The 16476-nt window shown below is 43.0% G+C and overlaps 1 protein-coding gene across 1 annotated transcript in view; it reads right to left on the reverse strand.

Annotated features, from left to right (window-relative positions):
* The window catches only part of LOC132823225 (organic cation/carnitine transporter 2-like), a 62930-nt gene extending 50214 nt beyond the window's left edge, over positions 1 to 12716 (reverse strand). Inside the window, exons 1-2 of the mRNA XM_060836851.1 lie at positions 12267 to 12716; positions 5010 to 5113 (exon numbers count right to left, since the gene is read on the reverse strand). Coding sequence (XP_060692834.1) covers positions 5010 to 5113; positions 12267 to 12656 — 494 coding nt within the window. The 5' untranslated portion in view covers positions 12657 to 12716. The remainder of the gene's footprint in view (positions 1 to 5009; positions 5114 to 12266) is intronic.
* Between the last annotated feature and the right edge of the window lie 3760 nt (positions 12717 to 16476).

A 16476-nucleotide genomic window follows, 5' to 3' on the forward strand; every position in this document is an offset into this window, starting at 1 on the left:
CTGCAGTAACCTTCTTTGCTGTCCACCACACCTCCAATTTTGTTATCGAGGACCACAGGAAACTTTCCAAGATGTTTGCTTGGATAGATCCCTGTACCCCTTTCTAGTCTACTATTTCTTTTATATACTTCCCATACATGTAATGAAATGACAGACCTTTCTGTCACAATTCTAGACCCTAACTGCGTGACATCACATTTGTTACTTTGCCAAATTACTTTAAACCTACGCTGACTCATTTCAACCCTTTGAGTGGGAATGATTTCTCTTCATTTACTCTGTCCAGATTGGTCATGATTATGAAAACTTTTGTCAAATCTATGCTTAGTCTTCTCTCTGAGAAAGATGATTCCGATTTCCCCAATCAATCGTCATAACTGAAGTTTCTCATCTGTGGAACTATTCTCACGAGCAACTTCTGCACTCTCCCCACTGCATTCACTCTTTTCCTGATGTCTAGCATCCAGAAAAATGTTCCAGCTGAGGTCTAACTGGAATCTTACATCCAAGCTCTTGTACTCTATACTCAATTTGGTTACCAGGCATAACTGTTGAGTCCAAAACAACGTATACTTGGAATATGGCCATCATTGGCTAGACAATAAGTTATTATCTATCTGAAGCTATGAGTCAAAAAGTGTGGTGCTGGAAAAGCACAGCCAGTCAGGCAGCATCCAAGGAGCAGGAGGGTCGACATTTCGAGCATAAGCTCTTCATCACTTTCTTTTTCTATCTTAAGATCTTCCAAGTAACAATTTGACGCAACTAACTGGTGTGTTAAAACGCTTTAGAAGAAATGTAAGAGTCAACGTCATTGGTGTGAGACTGGAAATATGTAAAAACTAGACCTAGCACCGATTGCAGTTTCCTTCTCTAAAAAGATTCACTGAACTTGTTAGAATTTAATGATAATCCGAGTTTCACCAATATAAGCAGTTTATTTCCATTTATTTAACAGCTATTAATTCCCTGTGCCGGGCTTTGAGTTCATAGTCAGACAAGATCACTGGTATCCTATTTCAATAACGTAACCATCACATCATTCTTCAATTTCACTGTGTCTACCTTTGTTTCAATAGTGATGGACTAGCATTTTCTATGTGAATTTTGACAATTTCAGAGACAGAGATATTGAAGCAGATGCAATTCTGTTCAAAGTGGTGTCATTGATAAAGCATGTGTCCTTCTTTCCAGATTTCCCCGTTTAATTGTTCCAATCAAGGGTTTTCCCATAGGCAATGTATTGAAACAACTCTTTCTTGAATTTATAACGGTATCCTGTGTTACAAAGATGAACTGTCCCTTCATTTCTTTCAAAACCTGACAAACATTTGATAAGGCTGATCACACGATCCTCCTCCAATGCCTTTCCACTATCAGCCAGCTGGGTGGAGTTGCACATATTTATCTCAGCATAGCCAGAGAATGGATTGCCTTCCTGTTCCTGCACACTTACCCCTGATGATCCCCAATGAACTTGCCATGGCCCCTGCTGTGTCTCAACTATATGCTGCCCCTCAACAACATAGCACTGTGTCAGTTTTCACAATTTCATCTCTGCTATCCATGATTTCTAGATTATTGTGCAGCTCATCTAACATGCAGAGCTGGGAACATGCAGAGCTGGATGAAGAAAAACTTCCTCCAATTAAACATTGGAAAAACCAAAGCCAATGAAGTTTCACAACTCTGCTCTCTGGTTACTAACTTCCAGCCTCTGTATTGCAAATAACTAAGACTGAATCAGACTTTTCACAACCTTGGTGACTTATTTGATCATGAAATGAGCCATAGTTCCACATGATTATTAAGACTACCTACTTCCAGGTTCACAACATTTCTCAATTCTGTCCTGCCTTCCTTTATCTATTGGTGAATGGATATTTAATGCTTTCATACATTAGATCTTGACAATTTCAAAGAATGTCAGGCTGGCTTCTCACATTCTACGATACTGAAACTTATGATTATCTAAAACCACACTCCATGGTCTAACGCATACCAAATTACATTAATCTGTCATCCTCTTGTTAGTAACATACTGGTTCCTATTTAAGCATTGCCTCAACTTTATTCCAGTTTTCGAACCCCGCTATGGCTTTGCATTCTCTGTATCACCATTGGTTCTTCTAGCCATACAACCATCTCAGAATTTTTAAAGAATTATTTCATGAACTGTGGGCATCACTATGAAAGAAAGGACATGGATGAAGGGCCTGAAGGTATGGCAGCTAAATCTGCTGATAACATAAAGAGGAAAGTGAGTTGTGAACAGGAGGTCAGAATGCTCTAAAAGTGGCACAGGTAGATCACGTGGGAGGGAAAAGATCTGACATGTGTAGTATACTGTGGGAAAGTAAGTGAAAACAGCCATCTTTTGACAGGAAGAGTAACAAAAAAACATTTAAATTACGAGAGATTGCAGAACTTTGAGATATAAAGTAATCTGGTATTTTGGTGAATAAAACACAAAAGTTTACCATGCAAGTGCAGCAATTAATAGGAAAGCTAACAGAATGTCATTGTTTTTTGTGAGTGAAGTTGATGATAAAAGTATAAAAGGTTATGCTCCAGTTGTCAACAGGATTCATGGGACCACATCTAGATTGTAGGGTACAGTGTGGTTCTCTTGTAGATAGGCTAGATTTCAATCCACTAGTGTTTTGAAGAGTAAGAGAAATCTTGTGTGTATCAGATACAATGGTAAAGGTCTTGACAGGATGGATATGGAAAGGATGTTTTTCTTTGTGATTGAATCTAGGATTAAGGGTCACCGCATAAAACTAAAGGGGTACAAATTTAATGACAAAGACAAGGAGCTTATTCTGTCATGGGGTGTCATGTGTTTTTGGAAATGTCTTCTTCAAAGTTAATGGAAGCAGAATGTTTGAATATTTTTTAAGGCAGATTCTTGATAAACAAGGGATAATAGGTTAGCAGTAGTAGGCAGGATTATGCAGTTATCAGATCAGCCATTATTTTATTCAATGGCAGATCGGGCTCAAGAAGCCAAGTCACTAATCCAGCCCGTGATTTTTAGGTTCATATGTTCACATGTTGCTTATCCCTAATTATTCTTCAGAAGGTGGTGGTGAATCACCTTATTTTTCTACTGCAGTCCATCTTCTCTCAAGATACTTGCATGGCTACTTAATAAGGGAGTTCTAGGTTTTGACCCCATGACAGTGAAGGAATGGTAATCTGGTTCAGGATGGGCAAGTGCCATGGAATTGGTGTGCTACTCTTGTCTTTCTAAGTGATGTAGGTTATGGCTTTGGAATATGGCATTGAGGATCTTTGTTGATTTGATCATTCAGGTGTTAGGGAAAACAGGAGGTAGAATACACACCATAGAATTCCAGGCCTCTGACATTTTTTTATTCATGATGTGGAGGTGCCGGTGTTGGACTGGAGTGGGCAAAAAATCACATAACAATAAGTTATAGTTGAACAAGTTATACTCTGAAAGCTAGTACCTTCAAATAAACCTGTTGGACTATAACCTGGTGTTGTGTGAGTTTAAAAAACTTTTTATTCATTCTCTAATGAGAATGATGCTCTTCATATGGTGCTCTATTCATGGTATTTTAAAATTTATTTATTAAGTCAAGTTCAGTTTTATGGTTATTTCTAATCCCTAACTTGTTGATAGTATGAAATTTAACAATGATATCAAGGCCTAGAGGCATTCTCTCTTCTTGGAGATGGTTGTTGTCTGATACATGCGTGGCACAAATGTTACTTTTCACTTGTCAGCTCAAGCCTAAATCTTGTCCAATCTTGCTGCATATAGATATGACTGCTTCAGTATCATAGCATTTAGGAATAGTGCTGAACATTGTGCAGTCACCAGTGAGCACCCCCACTTCTGACCTTATGATGGAGGGAAGGTCAATAATGAAGCAATTGAAGTTGACAGTGCCAAGGATATATGAGGAACTCCTGCAGAAATGTCCTATGACTGAGGGGATTAACTTCACAAAACCTCAGCTGCCCTGAATTGTTTGAAGTCTAAATAAATTAGTGTAGAAACTTTCCCTGAATCCATTGGCTGCTGTTTTCTGATCAGGCTACCATATAGAATTTTGTCAAAAGCCTCACTAAATTCTATGAATTCTCAATCGTCCCCCAACAAACACCACACCGCTCACTCTTACTGCCTCAAGAATGCTAGATTTGTCAGAAATAAGCTTCCCTTAAAAAATGTATTGACTGTCCTTGAATAACTTGTAGAAAGCACAGGAGAGTCAATGTTTTGGGCATAAGCTCTTCATTAGGAAGGCTTGATGAAGAGCTTATGCTCGTAGCGTTGACTCTTCTGCTCCTCGGATGCTGCCTGACCGGGTGTGCTTTTGAAGCACCACACTTTCTGACCTTGATTAACTTGTGCCTTTTTAAGTGACTTACGCTGTGCTTGAGAATACTTTCTAATAGCTTTCCTATCATCATTGTTGGCTGATTGGTGTGTAATTGATTGGATGAACCCTTTTCATTTCAAATTAATATTCACAGGCTATTTATTCTTAAGCAGAAATTACTTTGCAATGTCTATGAGGATTAAGGAGGTGTAATGGCACTGCATTGATAGTAAAAGCATGAGAACCTTTGGTCAAATATAGCATCCTAATATGTAGAAATGCATTTCTCCAATCAAAGTGACTTTATTTTACCATATCTTTAACTCTGAAACCAGTTCATTAGAATTTCAATACTGGTTGATCCTAGGTATGGAGGGGCTGAAATCAGATATGGAGGGACTGTTTTATGGGGAGAGATTGAATAGATTGGGCCTGTATATAGAATGTGAGGTGACCTTAATGAGACATTCAAGTTTTTTAAGGGACTTGACGGGGTAGATGTGGAAAGGTTGTTAAGGCACTGGATATTGTGAATTATGAATTCAGTTCTTGTTTTACCAATGCCCTCCCTTCCACCTAATCTATTTCTGTCAAATGTGAAGAATAAATATTAGGCTCAAAACCACAGAGTTCAATGCAAAAATAATTTACCTGTCTGATAACTGTCCACAACACAAAGAACCAACCAGCACTCCCATGAAGAATACAGACATAACAAATGGTCCTTTCCAGTCATCATTACACACCAAATCCCACTGAAAGGCAAAGCAAATAGAAAATGTTATAAATGTAATTTGAGGAAAGTTACAGAGAAATTGTTTAATTGTATTGGATCTAAGAATAGTAGGATATAGGCAACCTGAACAACATATTTGGTTCAACAATCTGGCTGCACCATTAGCATGGGTTAAGGGGAAGCATCTTCACTTAAAACCTGTGGGTTGAAATCACCGTCCAAAGCCTTCAGCACGATTCATCTAGGCTACTGCTTTAATTCAACACTGAGGTTGTCCAGTTTTTTGGATTGGGATATTAAAATGCCCTCTCAGATATATAGAAAATATTCTATGGCACTAATTAAAGATAAGCAGGATAGCTTTCTGGTCAATATTTATTTCTCAACCAATATTACTGAGAGAGATAATTCTGTTGGTCAATTTATTGTTTGTGAATTTTGTTGCCACATTTGTCAATAGGAGAACAGAGTTCATTTTTCACAGGGTACTACTTAAGTATTTTCAAAATAAGTCACAAAAGAACATGTGAAAGGCAGTTCCTTCTAATTCCAACAGATAATATGCAATTTGTAATGTATGATGGACACAATGTATTTCGCAAACCAAATGACACAAATTCCAGTCATTTGGTTTATTTTCAGCATGACCTTATTTTAATTTTTTGTAATTATCTCTCTGCCTCAATTAATCAGATTATAAATCATGCCTTCAGTTGTTATTCAACTGTTGACACTTTATTCACACCGTCTGACACTCTTATTCACCTGCAGAACCTATCATTCGACTTGTTGTCACTTCACTCACACCACTTATATTTTTTTTTATTCTGTGATTATAAAGTCCATACCTGGCTGCTCTCTTTACTTCATCTGATGTGAAAGCTTGCGATTTCAAATAAACTTGTTGGACTATAATCTGGTGTTGTGTGAGTTTTGATCAAATGTATGTAGATAAAGTCTTGTATAAGTAAGAAATGTCTTTGCTTTGTTTATTCTCCAGATGTAAAGATTGTGCAGAATTTACCTGCTCTAGTGACTATGGATGCATATAAAGATTTTCTACAAATAAAGTATATTTTTGAGATTACAAAAATTGAAACTCTAACTCTCCAGCACTTCAGAGGCTGCATGCAGAACAGTCCTTTATAATGTACCTTTGTACATTATCAGATGTGGAGAGTAAACATTGAGCTACAACTCTTCAACGGGACAAAAAACTGTCTAATAACAGTCCACAACAAAAACAACTAATTAGCAATCCCATGATGAATGCAGACATAACAAATGGCCCCTTCCATTCATTGATACACATCAAATCCCACTGAAAAGCAAAGAAAACAGAACATTTTATAAATATGGTCTAGGAATGTTACATTGCAGAGTGTGGTGCTGGAAAAACACAACAGGTCAGGCAGCATCAGAGGAGCAGGAGAATCGACGTTTCGAGCACAAGCCCTTCATCAGGAATGAGGCTTGTGGGTCAAGGGGCTGAGAGATAAACGAGAGAAGGGTGGGGCTGGGGGCAAGTTAGTTGAGAATGTGATAGGTAGATGAAGGTTGGTGGGAAGGTGATAGGTCGGAGGGGAGGGCGGAGTGGATAGATGGGAAGGGTGATGGACAGGTCAAAAGGGCACTGCTGAATTGGAAGGTTGGAACTGGGATAAGGTGAAGGAAGAGAAATGGGGAAACTGGTGAAATCCACATTGATTCCTTGTGGATTGCAGGGTTCCAACGCACTCCAACATTACATTGCATCATTGTAACTGAGCAAATGGCTAAGAAAGGGAAGCTGGCACCACATGTCAAACAATAAGTTAACCTGGATTGTAACAAGGTACAAACAAACTATTCCTGATTGGAAGGCAAGTTACAAAGTTGATGACAACAGAAGTGTAATCAATGTGATCTTGCGTTGATGAACGAATCTAAATGATCATCAATAATGTCACATCACAAACTTCACATGGTAGAAAATCCCATAATAAATCAGGATTCTTCAACATCAGAATTCTGGACAATTACACTGCACAAGAATTGAACCCTAAAATTATCCAGGCACAGATGCTGTTGGTTGGAATCATAGCTAAATTCCACCACTCATCAGGTAATGATTAGGGTGGGTTGTGAGGCTTAACCTGCTTGCTTGTAGGGTCTTGTTTTAGTTGCTACATGCAATAAAATTCAAGTAATTGCTTTAGCATTTGTTTGTGAGATTTCTTAGTAACTAGCAGAAGTAAAGGTAGCTTATGGTAATTTACTCACAACAGATGTCTCCCTAGCAGCTTGACTGACCTAGTCCCAATCCCCAGGTTGGCTTCTCTTTGACCTGTAGGACTGAATGTGGCCAATACTCAGGATTGGCATTGAGCAAGCTCCTTGACTGATTGTGACATTGCCCACGCGCGCTCCTGACTGTCGTCTCACTTTAACCCACAAAGGACTAATCTTATTTCAGTTTCAGGCATCTCCATTTGGTTGAAGCAATGTGCCTTGGTTTCTCTGGCACATGCTTCAGGTGTGGCACTGACATAGCAAGTTCCTCGCAGCAATATATCCGTCCCCTTAACTGTTCAGTGCTCTGAATCAAAATGAGCTGCTGCCTCTCCCATTGCACAAAAAAAGTGCAGAAGCCTCCAAGCAAGTGCAAAGTGAGCAAGCACAGAGAAGCATGTGTTCCTCTGCATGCTGTGTCATCTGAAAGAAACTTGCAAGTCTTGAATGCCCCAAAGCTCCAAAGTGAATTCCTGAAGGGCTGAAATGGTGGGCCAGTTTGTCTGGCATGATGATGTGGTTTGCTGATGCCACCTTGCTTGGACAAAGGCTGAAGGAGAATAGAGTCCACGAAGCATGTAGGGACAATGTGATGAAGCCAGAATTGGTTGAAGGTTGTAAAGGCAAACAGCAAACTGCTGCTACCAGGTAATTGGTCACTTTCATGTGGAATTGTGTCATCTAGTTTATCTGTATTGTAATTAAATGACTGTTGGGTGCTGCAGGGAAATGAGATGAATTGGATCGTTAATGGGACACAAATGCATCAAAATAAGGTTGTCTCTGTTTGTTGTCAAGGTTCGGAACTTCCCATTGAAACATTCAGGAGAATATCAGAATTTTCCTCTTTGGCCAGACTCTGATAGTGCTTCTCTTTCATTGGGTTTTTCCTCATTTCTCACCATTGGCCATGTGCTCAAGGGAACGGAAAATTCAATCAGATATTGAGACTGTAGAATTTTCAAACTTCAGGAGATGGTCGAGCTTGTGGGCCCATGGGCCGTCAGTTTGGCCGGGTGGGGGGCAATGATAGCCGCTCCTCCGGCCTGGGTATCCTGTTGCGAGGAGCAACTTCACCATCTCCGAGGTTAAGGAGGTGGTAGGCGGGCGCCTCTTCGTCACCGACGTCATACACAGGAATGGTCCCCTGAGACTGATTAATGTGTATGCCCCAGTGGGTAAGAGTGAACGGTTGGCCGTCCTGCAGCAGCTTCCACTGTTGCTGGCTACGTCCAGGCCGGTCATTCTGGCCGGAGACTTCAACTGTATCATTGATGCAGATGGACGATCTGGTGGGTGGGGGACAGTAAACTGGATGCCACGTCCAGAGCCCTGATGGACACGGTAAAAGATGCCAAGCTATACGACATCTTCAGCACCCCTGCAGACGGAGCACTGAATAGATACACCTAGTCACGGTCAGATGGGTCTGTCCACTCAAGGATAGATTACCTGTTTGTGTTCTGAACGCTCTCGGTCGGATCCACGGATGTCAAGCCGGTGTACTACTCTGACCACTGCCTCCTGCTGGCCGACTGTCACCTACAGGACGAGCAGCGGGCTGGTAAGGGAATGTGGAAGCTGAACACAAAGCTGTTGACCCCGGGAAACATTGAGGAGCTCAAGAGAAACTACGCAGGTTGGAGAACCATGAAGCCCCTCTTTGAGTCCCCGGCGGACTGGTGGGAAACAGTAAAAGGGAACATCAAGAGGTTCTTCATCCTTAAAGGTGTTCAGGAGGCGAGAGAGAGGCGGGGAAAACTGTCCCAGCTCCAGGAAAGTATGCAGAACCTGCTCCTGCTGCAGATGATGGGAGTCAATGTCACGGAGGACCTCAAGGAGGTGAAGGGCCAGCAAGCCTCACTCTTTGCCTCGGAGGCCTCCAAGATAATCTTCCGGCCCAGGGTCCGCTCGGTGGAGCAGAACAAGATGTGCTCATGTTTCTTCTTCCAGAAGGTGCACAAAGAGAGGTCCGTGCTCAGCAGCCTGAAGGAAGAAGATGACTCAATAACGTCATCTCAGGCTGATGTCATGAGGATCAGCAAATCCTTCTATGCCAGTCTGTATGATGTGAAGCCAACCGACAGCATGGCCTCCCAGTCGTTCCTGTTCTCTATCACGGAGGTCTTAGACGACAGAACACGGGAGAGGCTGGACTAGCCGCTATCTCTGGATGAGCTGACCAAGGCCCTCGAGTCCTTCGAAAAGAATAAAACACCTGGAAATGACGGCTTACCGGTCGAGCTCTATTCTGCTCTGTGGGACTTGATTGGCCAGGACCTGTTGGAGGTGTATGTCAGTATGCTTCGGGCAGGTACCATGAGTGAATCCATGAGGAAAGGCATTATCACCCTCATCTACAAGCGGAAGGGGGAGGGGAAGGAACTCAAAAATTGGAGACCAATCTCACTGTTGAATGTGGATTACCAATTTCTGTCAAAGATTATTGCCAACCGGGTCAGGTCTGTTCTGGGGTCGGAGATTCACCCTGACCAAACCTGTGCTGTACCGGGCAGGAAGATCGCTGAGAGTCTCGCACTCCTCAGGGAAATGATTGCCTACGTGCAGGACAGAGGGTTGGACATCTGCCTGATCAGCCTGGACTGGGAGAAAGCCTTTGACAGGGTATGAGAGATGTTCTCTCCAAAATGGGCTTGGGGAGAGAATCTGCAATTGGATCAGACTGCTCTACACCAACATCGTCAGTGCAGTCTCAATCAATAGGTGGGAATCAGATAGCTTCCCAGTCAGATCTGGAGTCAGGCAGGGCTGCCCTCTCTCTCTTGCCTTGTTTGTGTCTGCATAGAGCCATTTGCTGCGTCCATCAGGAAGGATGCGAGCCTGAGAGGGGTCACTATTCCTGGCAGCGGGGGCCTGCAGATTAAGGCCCCCCTGTACATGGATGACGTCACCATTTTCTGCTCGGATCCGCTGTCTGTGCGCAGACTCAGGTGCATATGTGACCAGTTCAAACGGGCCTCGGGGCCAAGGTAAACCGAGGCAAGAGCGAGGCCATGCTCTTCGGGAACTTCAGGACCGACCACCTGAAGTTGCTGGGTATTTGGTTCTGGGGGGGCTGGGGCGTGGGCCAAATCTTGGGAGGAGTGTATCAGCAAAGTGAGGCAGAAGCTGGGCAAATGGAAGCTAGAGTCACTCTCCATTGTGGGAAAAAACCTGGTCATCAGGTGTGAGGCACTGTCATTGCCGTTATATCTGGCACAGGTCTGGCCTATTCCCAGAACCTGTGCCACTGCAGTCACCCGGGCCATCTTCCAATTTATGTGGAGGTCAAAGATGGACCAGGTCCGAAGGGACTCGCAGTACAAAGATCTGGGCAACAGGGGAAAAAAATACATCAATGCCACCCTCACCTTGATGGCCACCTTTGTGTGTGGCTGCATCAAGCTGTGCGTGGATCCCCGGTACGCAAACACCAAGTGTCACTACGTACTGAGGTTCTACCTGTCCCCGGTGTTGTGAAGGATGGGACTGGCCTCGCTGTCGTGGAATGCTCTGAGTAGTTGGACCGTTCCGTATCACCTGTCCTTCGTGGAGAAGTTTATGAAGAAAACCACCTTTGAACACAAGTCCATCAGGAAGTGGTCAGCACATAGTGTCCTTGAGACCCTTTGGGAAAAGGAGAGGGTGGATCCTGTCGAGTGGTTCCCTGAGCAGACTGTCAAAGCCATTTGGCAGAATGCCTCATCGCCAGAACGTTCCAACAAGCACCAAGACATGGCTTGGCTGGTGGTGAGAAGGGCTTGCCTGTGAGATTCTTTATGCACGCCCAGGCTCTCAGCCTCACTGCACGCTGCCCTCGAAGCAGCTGCACGGAGGGGGGATGAGACTGTCACACACCTCCTTCTGGAATGTGCCTATGCAGAAGAAGTCTGGAGAGGAATGCAGTGGTGCTTGTTGAGGTTCGCCCCGAGCAGCGCCGTGACGCGGGACTCTGTGCTCTACGGTCTGTTTCCCGGGACGCACACCAAGACGAACATCAACTGTGCCTGGAGGGTCATCAACTCGGTGAAGGACGCTCTCTGGGTGGTCCGAAACCTGTTGATCTTCCAGCTGAAGGAGTTGACCCCGACTGAGTGCTGCAGACTGGCACATTCCAAGGTCCAGGCCTACGTGTTGAGGGATGCACTGAAGCTTGGGGCAGCTGCCGCCAAGGCGCGGTGGGGAAAGACCTCCGTGTAACATCTGCCTGCCTAAGAAGAACAGGGGGCCCATGCAGTCATTTGGGCTTTGCTGACTCCTCAGCTAAATATGTAATTGTACAGACCTGTATATATGAATGATTACTCTGTCTCTGTACACCAAAAAATGGAATGGTTACGGATGTATGGCATGACCAATTGTACAGATCATCAAAATATTTATGAATAAAGCATATTTTTGAAATAAAAAAAGTAGAATTTTCAAACTTCCTTTTCTACATGTGAGGTACATTTGACCCTGCAGGATCTATGGCGGTGTTAAACCAAGTGAGATTAGGAAATAAAAACTTTAATTGAGGCAAATTAGGCAAATGTTTTAAGACGAAAAATCACACAACACCAGGTTATAGTCCAACAGGTTTAATTGGAAGGTTTTCGGAGCGCCGCTCCTTCATCAGATGGCTGTGGAAGAAGATATGTTTTAAGACTGGATAGGGAGCTAGACGGAATTTGGAGGGAAAAAGAGACCTAGGATTTAATGTTTAAACTTCCAATGCTGAAAAAAATACAAAAAGTTCTAAAGTGAAATACTAAGGTATATGTGGTCCAAGACAAAATACAAGATAAAGACGGCAGGTTATGTCTAACTTCAACCGCGTCTGCTTTTTGGTAAAGTCCTTCTATGTTCGGTATGTTCACAAACTACTCCCTGTCTCACACTGTGTCTGCTCCAGCCCTTACCTCGCTGACGATGGTGGAGATGTACTGCTCCTTACTGTACACCCATCCATCCAAACAGGGCTCCTGTCCCACCTCAGAAATATTGACGGAATCCGGGTCAGGGAATATCTCCGAGAGGTTCTTGATCACATCCAACCGGTACCGTCTACATTTGCTGTACTGGAGTTTCTCCTTGTCTTGTTCCAGAGGGATCGTGCGGTTCATCCACGCTTCACTGAGGTTGAGGTTCCCGGGAATGAAACAGCGGTGTTCAGGAATATCCCCGACAAAAACTATGGACATTCCGCAGAAACCATTGGGCAAAATGCTGATGCTCAAAAGGAAGAAGATAATTTTCTGGTAAGGTCCCCACTCTCCGAGAAAAGCGGTGATTTCATCGTAATCCCGCATGTTAGTGACAGTGGGAGAACCGGCAGTAACTCTCTTCCTAAAACTGCAGCGACTTGGCTGTTGGAGGGCACAACTGGAGAATTTCAAACTCCTACTAAATCACAAGAGTTGCCTTATAAATATTAATCAAACTTCATCCGGCACAGAGAGCTCCACCCAAAGCCACTTGTGTCTCGATTATAAAGGGTTTCTTTCAGTAAACAGCCGGTTTGTCAGCACTGAAGTGTTTTTCTTACTGTTTCTTTGGAAGGAGAAACTTTTTGTCCTTTTCTGTAACACCGTGAAGATGCCATTACCAAGGCTGTTCATCCTGATTACAGACTGACTATTAACAAACGATATAAAAAAAATTGGATGTACTGAGGCAGGCTGTGTGGAATATAGAGGCAGTCAGGCATTCCAATTGTACTGCTGCTTGAATTCTTTTTTTGGAAAGAATTCATTTTGAAGGAAGCATTTGGCTCAACATTTGGCACATACTCTGCTGCCCAAACGCAGTAAGTCTTATTGTGAACTACATCGCAGCACAGAGAATGTGAATTGTTGGCTGTGGATGAACTGGGGCTTTTCCTCCCCCGAATTAACCTTCCTGATGTTCTTTCAGTTGAGGCAGGCACATGAAGTGTAATGAGGGGCCCAGGAGGCAAACCACTGCATATGTTATTTATATTTAACGTCTTTTCTTCATATTAGTTGTCGTGTGATTTGGGCAGTGAATGGGGAGTAGATAAAATTAAATCTTCTTGCACCTAAACAGAGTTGGCATTCTTTCAGTCAAAGCAGATAAATGAATTACTCAAAATGTGCATTGTCTTCCATGAACTATACAATAAGTGGCAAGTCCAGGCCATCAGCAGCATATCTTCCCATGTCAGAGGTTGGAGAAGTTAGACAAATGATCTCTTGCTGTTTTCATTTTTTTGTTAGCAAACTTGTGCAGGTATATTTTGACCTGCTGATGAGACTTGAATCCGGGCATAGCTCTTGGTTAGTATCTCCATCTGTTACATGGGAGACCCCCAACTGGGAGTAGCTGATACCTCTGAGTTGGGCAGTGTGTAAGTTAGGCGATGCTTTTTTTGGTGATTGAGGGCAGAGAATTGTTGTGGAATGGTGTTTTTCTGGGAGGTGATACATTTTGAAAGGTCAAATGCAACAGGAAAGTTTACAGTAAATGGTCAGATCCTTAGGAGCATTGATATTCAAAGCGATCTTGGTGTGCACGTTCATAGCTCCCTGAATGTGGCAACGCCAGTGGGTAAGGTGGTAAAGAAGTTGTATGGCACGCTGGTCAACATCAGTCAGGTCATTGAGTATAAAATTTGGCAAGTCACCTTGCAGCTGTATAAAACTTCAGCCTGAGGCCCATTTGCAGTTCTGGTTACCACACTATTAACTTATAGATTTACAGTTTATCACACTATAGGAAAGATGTGGAAGCTTACAGGTTTACAGGATGTTGCCCAGATTGGAGTGTATTAATTATAATTGAAAATGTGGTGCTGGTTAAAGCACAGCAGGTCAGGCAGCATCCAAGGAATAGGAAATTCGACGCTTCGGGCATAAGCCCTTCATTCCTGATGAAGGGCTTATGCCCGAAACATCAAATTTCCTATTCCTTGGATGCTGCCTGACCTGCTGTGCTTTAACCAGCACCACATTTTCAACTGTGATCTCCAGCATCTGCAGATCTCATTTTTTACCCGGTGTATTAATTATAAAGAGAGTTTGGATAAACTCATAATATTTTTGCTAAAGTGTCAGAGTCGGAGTGGCAACCTGATAGAAGTATATAAAATTATGGAAGCTTGAATAGGGTGGATAGTCAGAGTCTTTTTTGCAGGCTGGAAATGTCTAATAGTAAGAGGCATAGGTTTACATTGAGGTGGGAAAGTTTAAAGGAAACATGTGAAGCAAATGTTTTACACAGAGCGTGGTAGGTACATGGAACACTCTGCCAGGGGTGGTGGCAGAAGCAGTTACAACAGCAAAGTTTAAGAGGCATTTAGACAGACACGTGAACTGGCAGAGAATAGAGGGATATAGACCATGTGCAAGCAGATGGAATTTGTTTAGAATGGCATTATGGTTGGCACAAGCTTGGCTGGCTGAAGGGTGTGTTCCTGCACTGTACTGATCTACGTTCAATGTTCACTGTCCCACAGGATTACAGAGACGCAGGACATAGAATTCATTACTACTATGCTGCGATTGATTATAATCGAAATATAGAAAATGGAAGCAAGAGGAGGCCATTCAGCCTTCAAGTCTCCTCTGCTATTCACTATGATTGTGGCTGACTCATTCAATTCAATACAGTGTTCTGAAATGGCCTACCCTGTATCCTTCATCTGTGACCACTGGTTCTCAGCTTTCTGGTCATATGAATCATCCTTCCTGCATTTATCCTGTCTAGTCAAGTTAGAAGTTTATAGGTTTCTTGTGAGATGCCCCCCACATTCTTCTAAATTCCAATGAATATAATCCCAGTGATCCAAACTCTCTCTCTTTGTCAGTCATGCTGTCCCAGGAATCAATGTTATTAGCATCGCTGTCAGGATTACTCAGTGGTCAGGATGCAGTAAAATTCTGCACTAGGAATGTTTCTACATTGGCATTGGAGATTACTTTGATTTCTTGGGATGTCAACATATTTGTTATCCTGCCAATGATTCCTGTAGCCTTCCATGCAGTAACAAAGTGATACAGTCTGCAGTATCATGGACTCCCTGAATGATCAGTAACAGATCCATGTTAATTGTAGAAAAGAGTTACAGGAATGCAGGCTTAAGAGTAGGAATAGGCTGTTCAGCCCTTTTTAAGTTTGCATTGCAATAGAATAAGATCAATGATCTGGTTGTCATCTCCTCGTTCTTGTCTGCTCCTTAATCTTTGGCTCTCTTCTCATTCAGATATTTCTATAAATGTTCCTTGAATAAACACAATACTTCTGGGGTCACAAGAACCTAACCATTGCTGTTTTGATTAGAACAGTAATTCTTTTGCCTTATGGGTGAATACCATTGTGATTTTCTTCTCCACTGCATTCATATTCCATGGTTCCGGTCATTCTGAGAAATGCTGATGTTATTTTAATCGGAAAAATTATAATACAGTGAGACATCATCAAAAGCATATGCAACAGATGCTCTCCACAGGGAAACGTTGGCTAATGCAGTCCCCAAGAGAGAGAATGTATCATTGTGATGCTATATTTGCATTAGCACATCCAATAGTGAACTACATTAATCTGAAATGTTATTTCTATTCTGACTTTTAAATATAGTGGGCGCAGGTTTTGAACTTCCTGTGGTGGCAGGGGAAGGTGCCAGGAGTGGCTTATGAGCTGGAGGGGGGTGTGGATCTGACGAGGGGGTAGTGCAGGGAATGGTCTCTCCGGAATGCTGATGGGGTGGGGAAAGAAATATGTCCCTACTGGTGGGGTCTGTTTGGATGTGGCAAAGGATGATGTGATGTATACGGAGGTTGGTGGGTGGAAGGTGAAGACCTGGAGGTTCTGTCTTTGTTGCATTGGGAGAGATGGGGTTCAAGGGTGGAGGAGATGCACTGGAGGGTGGGGTTCAAGGGTGGAGGTGTGGGAAATGGAGGAGATGCACTGGAGAGCATCATTGACCATATGGGAGGGGAAGTTGTGATCTTTGAAGAAGAAGGCCATCTGGGATTTTCTAAGGTAGAATTCGTCATCCTGGGAACCAAGTAGCAGATGCAGAGGAATTGGGAATAGGGGATAAAGTTTTTACAGGGGCTAGGGTGGGAGGAGGTGTAGTCTAGGTAGCTGTGGGAGTCAGTGGGTTTGTAG

Source organism: Hemiscyllium ocellatum, chromosome 16 (assembly GCF_020745735.1).
Source record: "Hemiscyllium ocellatum isolate sHemOce1 chromosome 16, sHemOce1.pat.X.cur, whole genome shotgun sequence".
Lineage (NCBI taxonomy): Eukaryota > Metazoa > Chordata > Chondrichthyes > Orectolobiformes > Hemiscylliidae > Hemiscyllium > Hemiscyllium ocellatum.